At 33.5% G+C, this 16,923-nt stretch overlaps 1 protein-coding gene across 1 annotated transcript; it reads right to left on the bottom strand.

Annotated features, from left to right (window-relative positions):
* Positions 1-5,244: 5,244 nt before the first annotated feature.
* On the bottom strand, positions 5,245-14,816 carry LOC127723917 (uncharacterized). The gene is made up of 8 exons (XM_052230634.1): positions 14,722-14,816; positions 13,477-13,514; positions 12,474-12,609; positions 10,540-10,711; positions 8,670-8,786; positions 7,314-7,365; positions 6,334-6,558; positions 5,245-5,288 (listed from the first exon to the last, which is right to left on the bottom strand). Exons 1-8 carry the CDS (start codon positions 14,814-14,816, stop codon positions 5,245-5,247), a joined length of 879 nt encoding a protein of 292 aa, XP_052086594.1.
* Positions 14,817-16,923: the final 2,107 nt, after the last annotated feature.

Below are 16,923 nucleotides of genomic sequence, written 5' to 3'. Positions count from 1 at the left end.
ATAAAGTTATAAAAGATAAGGATTGCAATAAATTTAAACTTTTAACCAGGCAATCTATGTTTACGATATACATTTTTTTTATTACAGTAATGATATTCCAGAATAAATTTTACCTGGCTTATATATAGAGTATAATATAGGATCAACGTTGGCCCAGCATTCGCCCAACATAGAGTTGTAAATGTAATCTCAGTTGATGAACACTTTTGGTATAACATTAACTTTTCATAAAGCATGCAGCAATCGCAATTATCCGCCTCCAAGAGAAATAAAGCGTAAAATATTTCATAATCAATTTTTATTTACAAAATTTCATACCGGCCCTATGTTGCTACTAACATAATGCCAACGTTGGCCCGATTATTTATAACCAACATGAGATAATAATATTGATTTACAACAGAAGGCCAACGTTAGGCCAATGTTGTGCAGCCAACACCAATGTGCGACCAACGGACCGACAATTTGCCAACGTTGGGCCAATGTTGTGCAGCCAACACCAACGGTCGACCAACGGACCGACGATTAGCCAACGTTGGCCCACTGTTAGTCTGTTGACTGGGTAATTGGTTGTTACCTGAAATCATATTGATATAAAGAGTAACTTGTAATGTTTAAATCTCTAATTCTTACCCGATTTATCCTAATCAACGTGAGTTTCGTCTGATTTCAGTTCTTCATTGGTCAAAATTCAATTATGACATCAAATTTTCTTGTTTTTCTCTGAAAATTCTATTGTGACGTCATGAAAAAGGCGATCATGCCTGATGACGTCACATGGAAAGAACACATCTTTTTGCAGATCATTCGAAAAAGATTAAGTGTGTCTAAATATCATCTAAAAATCATTAGAGAAACAGATTTCACCACCAACTCTCGTGTAATACGATATTTATTCACTCTCGACAGTTGAATTTTAAATATTTAAAACGCTCGGCGAGCTTCGCGTTTTAAATTTGAAAATTTAACTTGTGACTGGCTCGAGTGGATAAATATTGTATCACACCTGATGCAGTGGTAGAATCTATATATATATATAAAAGGCAAATAGGATGTTTAAACAAAAGAAGACGAATCTATTCAATAATCTGTAAATTTTACAGCTAATTACCAAATAGTTAGCTTTTTTTTACATATTGATAAAGACAAATTCTAAGCTAATACGATTTGTCATGTAAGATCAACAAAACAATCATAATACAAAACCCATTGTTCCAAAACAAGTAACCTCTGTGATCTAAGGTCGTCACAAAGTGTATACAAGTACAAAAGTGTTAAAAAAAATGTCTATTAAGGCCCTTCTAACAACATAGGGTTACCATCTTGGGTTCGTCAAGTGTAGCTACATGTGCATGGTGTGTATTACATGTACTGAAATTAGAAATACTACAAGCAAAGTTCACAAAATTCCAGCCATATTCGCAAGAGACCGGCTGTGGTTGGCAACAATAAAATCAAGCATCATCAATATCTTACGCGGCATTCAAAAAGTTCTATGCCAGACTTTGTATACTTAAAGTGTGTTTGTGACCTTCCCCTTTCAGATAGACTTTTGACCCTCTGATTGTGGGCAAACATATTATTAATCAAAGTATTATTGATATCAATCAATGCATTTAACAATTCTGAGTTTAACACGAATTTGCATATTTGAGCATGGGGATGTAACGTTGAACTCAGTTTGTGACCTTGAAATATCAGACACACAAAACAACCTCATTCGCAACACACCTTCTTGTGGTGGGGAACAATATTACCTAGTAACATCAATATCAATTAAGACACCCAAATTATTTCTGACTCTTTATAGCTTACTATGATGAATGGGTTTTGCTCATTATTGAAGACAGTCGGTGACATATAGTTATTATAATACCTTCTACAACACTTGGTCTTTGGTGGAGTGTTGTCTCATTGGCATTCATACCACATCGTTTTATTTTTAAATTCAAACATTTTGACATGATTTTGTATATTTGAATATTGGTAATTAGAAACATTACAAAGACAAAACATTCTTTATTTGGTAAGATGTGGTTTGCTTTTTCGTCATTTTTTCTTTTGCCTATAAGATGTCTTCTCCGACTTATGATTCCGACAATTTCATTGGTATCTTCTTACTTGTCCTTATTGATGCAACGATTGTTTACGTTGTCTCTCCCCTATCCCTTCTTTTCGCTTTGTAATTGCGTGCGTGTCTTATGAAGAACGTAATAGTAAGTACGATAGCACCATTATAGGTCTTTAAAATTAGGAACGTATAGATCTGTCAACTTATTCGTTGACCGACATGACCGATAAAATTACTGGAATTAATTTAAAGAAAACTTCATACCATTTCTATATTTCCTCCTGGAAAAACGTCGCATGTATTTTTTAACTCTTTTAACTGAATGTTTCCTCCATTTATATGATGGTTGCATCCAATATCTGGAATGAAACGGTTTCTTACGTTTACGAGTCCTCCACGGACGTCTCCACCACCCTGAGTGCCAACTTAATCCTTTACATGACATCCAACAATGAGGGTTATCAGGGGTAGTCTGTGTTGATGTGCTGACCGTTTTTGGTGATGTTATAGCATTCGTTGTTGACGTCATTGTTGTAGTACTGTGTACCAGTGAGGTCAAGATGTTGGGAGTAGAAACAAACGTTGTTACTATGGTAGTGTCTTGATTTTTTGTCGTCGGTTTTGGAAAAATGGACGTGGAAATTATTGGAGTAACACTGAAATTAATGAATACATATGAATAACATGAAATTTCGGCCAACGAAGTTGCAACCGAACTTCTGAGGTGCACACATTAGACATTCATCCATATCTATAGCTGTACACAAGTAGAACAAGTTAGCTGTGTTTGATAACTATCGTGTTTGCACATTTAAACGATCAAATATGTTGTCTTAATCTCATGTTTAACTCAAAGCAAAGAAACATTTAAAATGTACATGTATTTCTTAAATGTATGAAACAGTGTAAAAATGACTAAAATTGATCACAATAAATCTTAAGAATTGCATCCAAGTATTAAGAACTGGATCTTCCTTCACTTTACCGAATGAAAAGAATGTCCAACGTAGATACAAAATCTTTATTAAAGAAGGACATAACATACTGTGGAAAACAATCACTCGAAATAAATCGCTCTCTAAAACTGACATTGATTTATTAAGTTGCTTTTTCTTTTACAACATATTTGTTATGTTAGGTTGACCAATTTTTCAACAAACAGTCGGCATTCCTATGGGAATCAATTGTGCTCCACTTCTTTTGTATAAGGCAAAACTTCAAACAGAAACTGCTCTACAAAAATTGAAGGAAGCTATGATTATCCTTTAGTTTAGGGTTCCGTTATATAGATGTCATCTCATGAAATAATTAAAAGTTTTGTTAAATGTGTCTATCCCGTTGAGCATGAAATGAAGGATACCAAAGACACAGTTAAGTCTTGTTTCATATTTTGAGTATAGGCCTTTGAGAAGTTTTTACTAACATCTTGAAATTGAGAATGAGAGTCGGTTAAGAACTAAAGTTTACGACTGAAAAGACACTTACTATTATACCATTGTCAACTTTTCATTTCTATGTAGCATCTTTCAAGAAACACTTGTTTATGAAGTATAATATATCTCCTTCATGATACGATATTCAAGTGCTTTAGTTTTTTATAATGATTTTCTTGAAATAATGATACTGCTTACAAGAGAACTATTAGAACAAAGGTCCTTAATGGTAAAGTTGAATTTTCCTTTGAAATTTGTACGGAACCCATCATGATTTGGTTGACCTTCATAGAAAAAAATGTGTCACAGATGACCACGGATATGTTCAACTTGTTATAGACACAATACTGTCCTGTTTCCGTCAATTTTGACTCACTGAAATTGACATATAACGAATTTTATTGCCACAAGCAAACATAACAGGTGCGACTAGGGAAGCAGGAACTGCTTATCTCTGCGGAGAATATGTGTCCACTCCGAATTTTGTGTTAAGAAGGGGTTCGTGTTTATTTTGCTTTAGTTTTCAGTGTTGTATTTTGTGACGTTATAATTTACAATGTCTATGTTGTTGCTATCGGTAACAGTGTTGGCCCATTGGTGGCCTTCGGCTGTTGTCTGCTCTATGGTCGGGTTGTTGTCTCTTTGACACATTCCCCATTTCCATTCTCAATTTTATTGTTTATCCATCGTCCGAAAACAAAAGTGCTGTTAGTGTAAACAATATTTTATTGTGAATTATACAAATTAAAATATATTCACATTCACAAATAGGATTCAGAAACAAGCAACAAGTGCGTATGTTAATCTGTCTCCTTAAGTGCTATTATTTCAAACTTTATCATTCGATCAAGTATTAATGTTTGGGGACTTACATACGTCGATGCATCGGTATTTTGTGTTGTGTCGGAGTTTTTTCGTAGTTTTTAGGGGCATGTGCGTTTTCCCGTGAAATCAGGTTATTGATTGACGCCTTGGTATCGATCTTCGAATCCATTAGATTTTCAGAAAACAAAAACGCGAAATAGACTTATGACTTTCTCTGAAATGGTCAATGATTAACTAGTCAAAATAGTGAGATGGGATGAACTTTTGTGACTTTTTTTTGTTTCTATTTATTATAACTTATAAAAACCTGGGTGTGTCTTTTCGGAGGTCAGTACTTGATAAAATCGTGATTTCGGTGAAGTGGCTTGTTGGAGAGGACATTACATCAGTTGCTGACAAATCTCTAGTACCAGTTGAATACTTCTGTGTGCTCGACATTGTTGAAGGATATTCAGTACCAGTTGAATACTTTTGTATGCTTGACATTGTTGAATCAAATTCAGTACCAGTTGAATACCTCTGTGTGCTCGACATTTTTGAAGCCAGTTCAGTACCAGTTGAATACTCTTGTATGCTAGACATTGTTGTATACGGAACTGATTGGATATCAGTGGATACAAATAATGGAGTTTCTGAACCGGACGTTTGCTCGGAAGTTGCTAATGTTGTCCTTACATTGTCTGTAATAATACTATTATCAGAGATCCTTAAAATTTCTACAATACAAATAATTCTGGTTCTGTAAAGCGGGAAATATTCGTGAGGGTTTTATTTTCCCTAATTTCGCGAAAATAAACAAAATTGAAAAATATTCCCTGGCGGAAGTTTGATCATTTACGATAGATCAAAATAAGGGAAATGGAAGTTGGGAAACACAAGCCTCTCGCTCAGGTTTGGTCCTAGAAATCTTGATATTTAGATATAAGCTACTTTACAACATGTGTTTAATTCTGTCGTATCTAGTAATTTAAAGATTAAACCTTTAAGTAGTACAAGAAACATTCAACAAGATTTATCAGATACAGCTTTACATGAAACAAAGAGGCTATGTTTTTTTAAATAATCAACAAAATGTTGGTTTTTTGTCTGAGAGAAATTTTTTTGTTTTTCGACGCTATCAATCAAATTATTTTTTTTTAATTTAACACAGTGACTGTAAGGTATGGGAAAAATCTGGATTCAGAATATTTTTTTTTGTCATCTGACACACATTTCTTGACCACAATATTTTTTTTCAACAAATTGAGGATCAGAATATTACCCCCCTCCCCCCACCAAATGTCAGAAAGTAAACATGTTGTAAAACTGCTATTAGTTAATGCTATTGAGATCTTTTGAATACCAGCGTTAAGACACATGACAGTGGAAAAAGGACATAGTAAAATGAGTTATAAAAACCCCGATAACTCTACTGCACATATGTAAGATTTTTCAATTTGAAAAAAATCAATTTTTAATTGAAACATAAACGTCTATAATAGAATGTTATCCAAGATTGGTATTTCAGGCGTACGGTGCATAACAAATTAACATACCTTTCCGATAAAGTTTTTTCGATAAATTTATTGTTTTGCAAAAGTAAAAAGATAACATACCGGAAAGCAAACTCCCTTAGTGTTAGAAATACAGACAACACAATAGCAAGAGAAAAAAATGTATAACAAAACAGCAGTCTACAAATTATTTCACAGATAAAAAGTATATTTGTATTAGCAACACGAACTGCATCAACAACCCAGCTATGTAAACTCAAGGGTTCCGGAAGAGGTAAGCATGTCCTACTCTAGACTTCGAATGAATTACATAGTACCAAGAAATCAATTTGAAATATTGTCTTTTTTACAGGGGTATGGAACGCCGACACTGTCTTATTATTAAATGGGGGTTACAAGTCTAAAAATTTAACATGGTCTTTCTTCCATATGTTTTAAAGTTATCAACTAGTATTTCAAATCACAAACTGTGAAGCAATTTTACGAAATTTTGAAGGGTCAACACCTTTACCTGTTGTGATTCTGTCTGTAAACATTTCGGAATCTGGTGTTCCGAAAGTAACTGAAGTCACTTCCATTTCCGTTGTAGGTTCCGTTGCAGTCGATGTTAGAATAGAAGACTTCGAATATGGTTTTATACTACATTTACGACAACAGCGGACATCTCGTGTATAATTATCGTACGTAGCACACAGGCTTGCATTACACAACGACCATCTATCACCATATTCGCATCCTGTTGAAAATGTGTAAATTGTAAGTCATTTATTTGTAATTCAGTATTGAAAGTCCAATAGAGACCAGTTACCTTAAATGAATAACTAGTTGACAAAATCAATAACTTAAGCATTGTTAAGGCACATATAACTTGTTACTAACAGATTCTTCTAATAAATATGCTAATCAATATCTTAAATTAAGGTACGAGATCACAAGGAATGATTGATTGATAGTTGATTGTTTTATGTCCAGTGGCAAATATTTTATTACTATTCAGTACGAGGGGGATGGGCATACGTAGAGTGCAAATTTACCTCCAATACCAGTGTACTGATCAGCACAGGATTGACAGCAAGTAATTCTGAGCTGTGGCTGATAACAGTCAAACCCACGAATGGATATCCTCTCCTTGCATATGTCATTATTGGGTGGTATAAATGGCTGATCTCCAAAAGGACAATCCTCTGTTAATACAAACAGTAAGTGGTCAGGGTTATGGAAACAACAAGATAGTTGTTGAGTTTTCGTGTAAGAACGTTTCTTTTTTTTTCAATTCTTTGTTATTAATTGAATTACTTTCCAACATTCAAAAACTGGGGTTTGCAAATTGAGTACTAGGGGCAATTTTCAATAATATATAATGAAATATTCTTTTGACAAATAAAGATAGACTGAATCTACGCTCCGTAAATTTAATTAAATTCAAATTGTACACAATCATTATATAAACAATATGAAATAAATACAAGAGTGACAACAGTGATTACCTACCTAGCGTTTCATTGGCTCTTTCAGCAAAAGAACATCGTCCTTCAAAGCATATCTGAATAATGATTTTAAAAAAAATGGGAAATAAGAAAAGTTATTCATATTTTACAAATATTTAATACAATTACCTTTAGTTTTTATATAGAAATATTTTATAATTTCTGTATGTTATATACATTGATTTGTTTTCTTTTTTTTTTTCTTTTCCTATTTACACGTCTTACATGTGTAATTATGAGTCAAAGAATTCAATGATCAAGTTTTACTGTGATATTTCTTTTTCTTTTTCAACATTCTGTTGTACGTCTAGTCGTTCATTATGGTTTATTATATATTTTCCTAGTAGTATGCGGCGCTATTTACTCTTTTATTTCCTCTACTTCAATGAAAGTTGTTGATTTGATACATCGTATAGTTCCATCATTATGTTAAATATCCTCGTCTCCCTCAAAGTATCAAAAACATTTCTTACTACTCATCTGTAAGTAGTATTACATATTCTCCTTAACTGTCAATGAAACTTGCATATTTGTGTAGTATTTCTTTTTATCATTATACGTGTCAGTGAAACTTACCGATTTGTTACTACAGAGAGTTCTTTCTCCAGGTAGCATTTCCTTTTCTCTGTCTATGTGTCAATGGAACTTACATATGTGTTACTTCAGAGAGTTGCATCTCCAGGTTTTTTTCTTTTCTTCTAATTATTAATGAAACTTACAGATTATTTCCTGGTTTGTATTTCCAGGTAGTATTTTTCTTTCTTCTAAGTGTCAATGCAACTTACAAATGTGTTACTACACAGAGTTTCATTTCCAGGTAGTATTTCCTTTTTTCCTGATGTCAATAAAACTTACAGATTTGTTACTACACAGAGTTCCTTCTCCAAGTAGTATGTCCTTTTCTCCTACTAATGTCAATAAAACTTACTGATTGTTACTACACAGAGTACAATCTCTAAGTAGTATGTCCTTTTCTCCTACTAATGTCAATAAAACTTACTGATTGTTACTACACAGAGTACCATCTCCAAGTAGTATGTCCTTTTCTCCTACTAATGTCAATAAAACTTACTGATTGTTACTACACAGAGTACCATCTCCAAGTAGTATGTCCTTTTCTCCTACTAATGTCAATAAAACTTACTGATTGTTACTACACAGAGTACCATCTCCAAGTAGTATGTCCTTTTCTCCTACTAATGTCAATAAAACTTACTGATTGTTACTACACAGAGTACCATCTCCAAGTAGTATGTCCTTTTCTCCTACTAATGTCAATAAAACTTACTGATTGTTACTACACAGAGTACAATCTCTAAGTAGTATGTCATTTTCTCCTTCTAATGTTAATGAAACTTACAGATTTGTTACTACACAGAGTTCCATCTCCCGGAAGCATCAGGCTACATATCTGGGACTGTGGTACATAACAATACGCCCCGTAACATACTGAACCAAAGTCCGACCCTTGTAAAGCCTGTTAGGAGTATAGATTAAGTATAAATATGCAATAACAGAGACTTATGTATGATAACTATCTTAAAATATAAATCATGATCAGGTCTAGTTACTGAAACATGAAATATTCTAACGTGATTGCAGTTAATATCATTAAGAGTTTTTGCTTTCTTTGGAAGTTTAACTCCGTATGTTTGTTTCCAGAGTAACATATCGCATTACAAATGCAGCAATTTTGTCAATTTTACAACTAACTACACAGCCCCAATCAACCATCCCCTGTCTTCTGAATCAGAGTGAAAATTGCCGAAAAATAGAAAATCAATTGAGTAAAAAAAGTCTATAGATTAATTTTATCTATTACTCCTTCGAAACAAGACATTTCAGTGAATCTATTGCAGAAACTTTAGTACATGACGACATTGTCAGCATGTTTTTTTTATCAGTTGCAACGTATTTGAATGTCAAAAGAGTATATATCCATCTTGTAAACGCTATATGTCAACCCCTTCCCCTATAAACACGCCTTAGATCCCTATTTTAATTAAGTTTCCAGTAGCTAAACCGAGAGAAATAGGAAATTCAACCAATGACGTGACGTTATTATCATTTTGAAGTACGAACAATGAAATTACCCACAGTCCTTTAGATTCTGAAACAGAAAATTGATTAAGGTGGTACCAAACACCTTGACTAATATTAATTTGGCTCGTTTCATTTTCATAAAATTTTGACAAAATGTTTACTTTGACCCTTTGACAAAAATATAAAAATTTCAACAAATTTGAACCAACCACTTTATCAGAAAAATTTCATTGGTTATATAGCAGTTTGACAAACACTAATTTTGATCATTGAGAAGCTTAATATTTCCTTAACAATACAACGTAATTAAAACGTTTAGCTGATTTTTACAGAGTTATCTCCCTGTAGTGTTAGGTACCACCTTAAATGATTTAATGAAATAAAATTTTGTCTTATCTTAACAGAGTATCATTAGCTGTATTGTCAAATATACCCTGCACAGGAACGATTCTCGACCATAAACAGTTCTACATTGGTCATCGATGTTTACTATGTCAGCTGACCTCTGACGTAAAAATTCTGGTACATTAGCTATGTATGCTGATGGCTCCGATGTCAACAAGCAGTTTTCAGTGGTTCTTGAAAAAAAAATCCATTTATGAGACGCATTGATACGTTAAGATTGTTTCGTCACTTTCGATATTGTTCATTAGCCTGCAAGCAATTGAAATTCAAATTTAAAAAATAAATCTGCAGAAAGTTGCTAAGTAATTATTAACCAAAAGCAACAAAGTTTTCATCAAAATGTGACCATTGAAGAGAGATTTTTCTAAAAGTGAGGATACAAGAACATAATTATATTATACTTCGGGTGGAAAATACTTATCTCTATGGGTAATTTGTTTTTTTAATTATTTCAAATGTAAACAATATTCTTGAAACATTTGATATAAGTAACTCCACCCCTCCCACCTTAACAAAACTATTTATTATCTGAATTATAAGGTATACTTAGTCTAATTGTTTTATGAAAATTATAGTGTGTACTATTTAATGCCATGATATATCTGGTTAGTATTCTTGAAACCTTTGAAATAAGTTACGCCACCTCCTTCTATCCTCCAAAAATGTATGTATTAATGTTTTATTCTTAATTATTACATTATTTTATGATTTATTGTACATACGGATTCAGTATTATAGTACAAAGTACATGTATACATTTAATATATTATAGTACATTGTACATACATATTTAGAAGATCTGTGATGTACTTCTCAAAGTAGTCAATGGAACACGAGGAAAATTTCCATAAATTTGGAGCTTTACTTTTACTCGGAAAAGTAAATTTTGAAGTCATAATGTTCAGTTCGAATGGAAAACAGTTGTTACCATCAAAATCTTTTCTTGCACCAAGGCTGAAAAAAATAAAACATAACAACATGAATAAATACGTATGGGTGGACGTGGTTGAGGCAGTAACCCAAAGTTTTGATTAACCAAATGATATCTAGAGGTAAACATGTGTTTATACTAATACTAGTACAGTATTTAAAAATAGACAGGTGTCTTAAGAATATGTCAAATTCTAAATCGTTTAAAGTCGAAAACAAAGTGTGTAAATTTAACAGCGACGTTCTAAGCTCTTTCATCACCTCACTGAGTTCTCCAATTCAGGCGAAAAAATTTATATGAGAACATGAATGGGAGAGAAGGAATGTTGAAACATTGTAGTAATATAATGAAAGTTGGTGAGTCAATCTCATTGACCTAAATTAGTGGCGGAGTATACCAAAGAGAGATTCAAACTCGTGAGTAGAAGACAAACCGACAATGCCATTGCAAAAAACGAAAACCGATCACAGGACAAACAACAGTATACCAAACACATTGTAGAAAACTAAGACTGCGTAACATGAACCCCACCTAAAACGTTGGTGATCTAAGGTGCTCCGTAAGGGTAAGCAGATCCTGTGCCACATGTGGCACCCATCGTGTTGGTCGTCTAATTACAAATTCTATGATAAATCTAATTTGGTGATGTCGCAATCGAGACAAAGAGGACAGGTTTGTGGTAACGACAATTGGATATTATTATACCTCACAGTATAATTGAATAAATCTATTGGCTAATAAAAGATCACGTTGTGTGAATTTATTCGGATATTTTCGTCCAATTCGTCAGGGGCCGGTGAATAACCGCGACAAGTTGTTCCGTCTGGTGAATAACCCTATTATTCATCGCCAGTGAGGCCAAATTGAATGCCAATATTTGTTCGGTATAACAAAGCAGTTACAGCCCTAACAGTCGGGAGATATCCAAAAATTCCCCTCGAGCTAAAATCCCTTAGCAGGGTGGACAATTTTGGATATCCCCATTCTCAGAGAGCCGTAACTGTATAATATCCGTCGTCATCTGTGGAACAGATATTCCATAACTTCAACCATTCAACTCATGATGGCGTCGGTAAAATTTTCAAAGAGATGACTTCAACTTCACAAGATGGAACCCTTGGTTTAATAGCCTTCTTGTATGCAGCAACCCTCTATTATGGAAATTATCTTAGAAAACGCAAGCTCTTGATATATATTCAATTAGCAGAGTTGTTGGAATGTTGCTACATAGAAATGGAAGGTTCATAATTGGCAGGCTAATATCATCTCTTTTGTCGTAAAGCATTGTTCTCAACCGAACCTTATTGTCAGTTTTAAATGTTAGTCATGATAAGAGACAGACTTAATTGTATCTGTTGTATCCCCGATTTCAAGTTCGATGGGATAACTCCATTCAATATTCAATGTAGTCACGAAACTTTGAATTATTTATCAACAGGATATCATCTACATAGTGGAACGTGAAGTTGAAGAATACTGCTAGCTTCTTTTTCATTCTTCATAGGAAGCTCTTGTATGCAGCTGCCTCAATTCGGCAAAAAGCTGAGCACAGTTAGTTCCAGTGGGAATGTTGATTGTTTGTTGAAAAACACTCCTCCAGACGTAACAAATGTGTTGTCAATCAAGAAATAAGCATCTTGATAATGAGAATTGTTTGTTCGAGCCAAAGGTTTTTGTTACAGAGCATGATGTATCCCGCTCTAAAACAAAATTTGGTTTTGTACAAAATATGTAAAAATTTGCTCTGTACAAAAAATATTTAAAATATGTTAAAAGACTTAGTACCTTCTGCCAAGTTCTTGTGCTGCAATGCCAATTGATCTTATATCAGAAAATGATTCCTCGACTACAGCGACCGGTCCTCCCATAGTAGTGGCCATCAGCGAGATATTTTGGCAAACTGAAGAAGGATAAGACAAACCTACAAGAAATCAATGCTCCTCTATTATATTTACAAAAACATATTACGTTTTTACATATTTGTGTGAGGTGTTGGTCCGCAATTGAACAGACAACTGTACATTGGATTCTTCTCGGGGAGTTTAAATTTCGCGATTTAGTTAGCCAAACCTTGTTTGTTTTTGCTCTTTTCTGGTCCCCTATTTTGCTACTTCTTAACAATCAAATTCACACCATGGGATATTTTATTTTAATCGCAAAATTAGCGAAAATTTCTCACTTTAAATTACAGTACAAGAACAGGCAATTGCAACATAATTTGCGCATTTTAAAGTTTCTGTAAAGGAAAATATATTTAGAGTGTTTTCAGTTAGATTGTTATACATATACCATATAAATCCCCCAAAACTTACCCTGATAAAACCATGTGGTCATCAAGAAAAAGGACGGAGATGACCCTGTAAGGATTTGTAGCTTTAAAAAAAGACGGACGCCCGGTATTTCTATGTCCCCCGCACAATGCGTTGCGGGGGACATAGAAATACCGGGCGTCCGTCTGTCCGTCCGGTCTTGTAAGCGCCCGTGGACAAGTTCGAAGATCAGTGCCGATCAACTGTTTTTAAAAGAGTTATGCCCTTGGAAATATTATGTTTATGGAAAATTGAATTGTAAGTACTCTTAAGACTTAATTTTACCAAGATATTTATAAAATGTTTTAAAAAACAAAACAGTAACTGCTCTTGGACAGATAAAATATGTGCAACTTGGGGAATATTGGAACTCTGTTCTTTTATTCCTTTTTCTTTGACCATCGTGTTGTTTTTGTTTGTAGACTTGTTTGCACAATCAGCATCCGATAACTTACATTTTGACATGCTGTATGTTTTACCTGTATTCGAAGCTGAACCGCCATAGGTTAGATTGTATCTGGAATATAAAAAAGAGAAAATAATGCAAATGAAAAAAAGACGTCTTAATGTTTTTATGAGAGAATAAAAAATAAGCCAATGATTTAAACGTGTTTTAAGTGCTCACAGAAAATCGGAATTGAATGTTAAAAAAATACCAATCGTGTTGTCAAAAATGGACAATAAAGGGTTAATAAGTTCAATTCCTGTATTTTAGGGTTATGGTTCAGATAACGGTTATAGTTGGGCTAGGGTTTGTTGCTTCGCATCACGGTGCGGAGCTATTAGTTTCAGTCGACATACACGCTATCTTGAAATAATTACTTATCACAAATAGATTCTGATTGGTTGCTTTATAGTGCGGTTGAGTTACAGCAACAGCTTTTGGCTTAAATGAGAGAAAGAATAACAGACTTTTCTTGTCTCAGGATAAGACATCAAATGCCGGAAAATTAACTATGTGTATTACAGTTCCGATCAACTGTTATTTTTACTATGCATATATTGCACACTGAAATTCAAAATTGAAATATCAATTATTAATACGTGCTTATTTGCTTTGTTAATCTGCAATATGCACCATTTGTTTTGCTAAACAATGTTCCTATTTAATGTTTAGAAAAATGCATTATCTGTATTTTATAACTTCTGCCAAACTAGGCACAATTCCATAGAAGCACACCTCCAGAGTCGTGTTTATTTGTAAATGTTTTACTTTTCAACAAGTAAAGTGAACATTTTTTTTAAAAGCATGGGTGTATATAATAACGCACACTCGTAAAGTAAATCCAATGCATATCAATCAATATCTTAAAATACCACATTTCCAATACTAAATCTACAACTACATGCATACATATTACCTTCAATTAGGATAGAGAGAAACAGTCCTCATCTTTTTAGAAAGCTCAAACTTGTTTTAGGTTAGGGTTAGGATTAAGACTTATGGTTAGGTAAAGGTAAGGGTTAGGTTAAGGGATAGGGTTAGTTTAATGTAGCTCTAAGAGCGTGATGGCTGGTTTCGACACGTACATTATTGTTGGAGACCTCACAATAACCTATGTCTTGTTTTAATGTGTTGTTGGGTTATTTTTTCACTTATATACACCCAATAATTACATTGAATAGCATTTGTCTACAGTTACAAGAATTTTAGGGTCCCCTTCACATATAACGCCATCTGTGGTGTTGTGTGCATATGTAATTGTTTGTTTGTATCTACAAACCCAGAAAACAAAATGGCATAGTCAAAGTTTGGTAAATTTTGAGTGGACACTATCCAGTTCAGGAATCTATCCAGAGCAGATGCTGTGTCGACCATTTCTCTTGGGGATCCAACTTCTGGTGCCTGCTTTATTTGAGTTGTCCATACAGAGGTTTCTGGTTTCTACAACATTGGAAGAAATTTGACGACGATGAAGTAGTGCTTAACATAATACATGTAATACGATATGAATTTGAAACCAGCTTTATATTGGTTTGTTATTTTACGTGCTACAAGTTATACCAGCTCACAAGTAGACATGTTACCCTATCTACTCACATTTCAGGGACTCTGAGCCAACCAGTGTTTGATTTTACTCCTTTATTCTGCGTATTTAGCGGGGAAGCAGTAAATAACAATTCAAATCTTTTGTTTTAACAAGCTCAGAAGATATAAAATCGAAACTGGCAGATTAATGTTCTATATTCTTATGTGTTAGCTAGGTGTTTTGGGTTGGGTTTAGATTTATATTTTTGTGTTTTATTTTTTTTTATTGCTCTTCTCTAGCTGTTTTTCTAACGTTATCGCGTTGCAAATATAAATAGTGCAAAAGGAATATGAAGAGAAAACAAAATCGTTCCATGTATCTTCATCAGATAGTTATATCATCTATTTCATTCTCCATTTTCGAACTGTTTTTTTTTTTATTTTTACATATTTTAGGACTCATAAAATTATTACATTGGGACGTAATATGGGACTTAAGCTTGACAGTTTGAAGACGGAGCTTGACCATACTTTCTGGTGAAAGTTGATACATTCATATGTTATATATAAGTAATACCTTTGAAACATCAAGGTCGCTGTACTTCAGAACAAACTTTAATTCCGAGCTATCTATTCCTTTATAACGCCTGTTAAGCTGTAAAATGGTAAGAGTAATGTTTTGTTAACATCAAAACTCGAAACCAAAGAATAACTCATACTCATAGTATAGTTTATTATGAAAGTCAGTCAATTCATTGCAATTAAGGGTTTTGTATCTATAGTAATGCATCCGGAGGAAGGTTGATAAAAAGGCATTAATTTGCCTATGAAATTGAAAAAAGGAATTTGATTCTTATATACTTACCGACTTTCTTAGAAGTTCATGGTTTATACATGTATTTTGTCATAAATGATAGATGTAGAATTCAAATCGTCATACATGTATTTTGTAACAAATGATTTTACTATTACAATTTTCTGTTATTATATGATTTCTGTATTATGTAAATAGTTCATTTTTATGTTTAAGGAATGACTGTAATATTTTTTCTGTCTATGAAGAAATAACATCAAAAATGTGGTGCACACTGAATAAACCGCGTAACGGGTTATTTTAAAGTGTGCACCACATTTTTTATGTTATTTCGAATAGACAGAAAAAATATTACAGTCATTTCTTATAATTTAATTCTTATTCCATTTTAAACCGGAGTAAACCATGAAAAAACGTTGATGACGTCACGGTCACATAACAAAATTATGTCTATGAGCTGATAAACAAAACAACGTCAGCCAATCAGAAGACGCGTTACATCCAAAATTAAATTATTCAGTATTACATTACCTTATTCCTTTATTTTCCACAGTTTTTTTCTATACTTTCCTATCTCGCGATCGTTATTCTCTAGTCTTTTTATTTTTTGCTAAAGTTTCGATTTTCATTATTTTTGGGAGCCATTATTTTCTATTGTGTTAACCCTGTACAGACCCTCGACAATGAGAAAAAACCCAGAATATACTGTATAGTAAGTATAACAGGCCCTGGCATAACTAGTACTAAATGTGGAACCAACACAGAGAAAACCAACGGCATGGTTTATGCTAAAACCAACAAACGAAAAACATCTAAGGCAGACAGCAACGAATGACAACCAGCTAATTGAGCTCCTAACTTAGGAATGCATCTAAGCATTGATACGAGGCTAAACATGTTTGTGAACGCTCAATCCTCCCGCCTTACGTGGAAAAGTGGTACTGCAGTACAATATATGAACAAACTTTATTTACTAGAGGTGTGTGTGCGTTTGTGAATTGGTGTTTTTCTATTTACACTATGATGCTTTAATCTTTTTTTTCTCTATCAAATGGGACTAGGCAATGTAAGCATTGGTATAATGAACTAACGACATATACAATGTGTTACTCAGATTGAAACACGTTCTCTCATAAGAAGTAA

The sequence above is a fragment of the Mytilus californianus genome, unplaced genomic scaffold (genome assembly GCF_021869535.1).
Source record: "Mytilus californianus isolate M0D057914Y unplaced genomic scaffold, xbMytCali1.0.p SCAF_13, whole genome shotgun sequence".
Lineage (NCBI taxonomy): Eukaryota > Metazoa > Mollusca > Bivalvia > Mytilida > Mytilidae > Mytilus > Mytilus californianus.
Note: the sequence above shows the minus strand (reverse complement) of the source record. Positions and strands in the feature narration are given on the sequence as shown.

Excerpts from the sequence above, each read along its gene's own strand:
- LOC127723917 (XM_052230634.1), bottom strand. The coding sequence starts at position 14,816 with ATGGTCGACACAGCATCTGCTCTGGATAGATTCCTGAACTGGATAGTG. Across the intron at positions 7,366-8,669 it reads CTCTGTGTAGTAACAAATCT|ATATGCTTTGAAGGACGATG; the intron begins GTAAGTTTCATT and ends ATCATTATTCAG. Across the intron at positions 6,559-7,313 it reads AAGAGCCAATGAAACGCTAG|GATGCGAATATGGTGATAGA; the intron begins GTAGGTAATCAC and ends CATTTTCAACAG.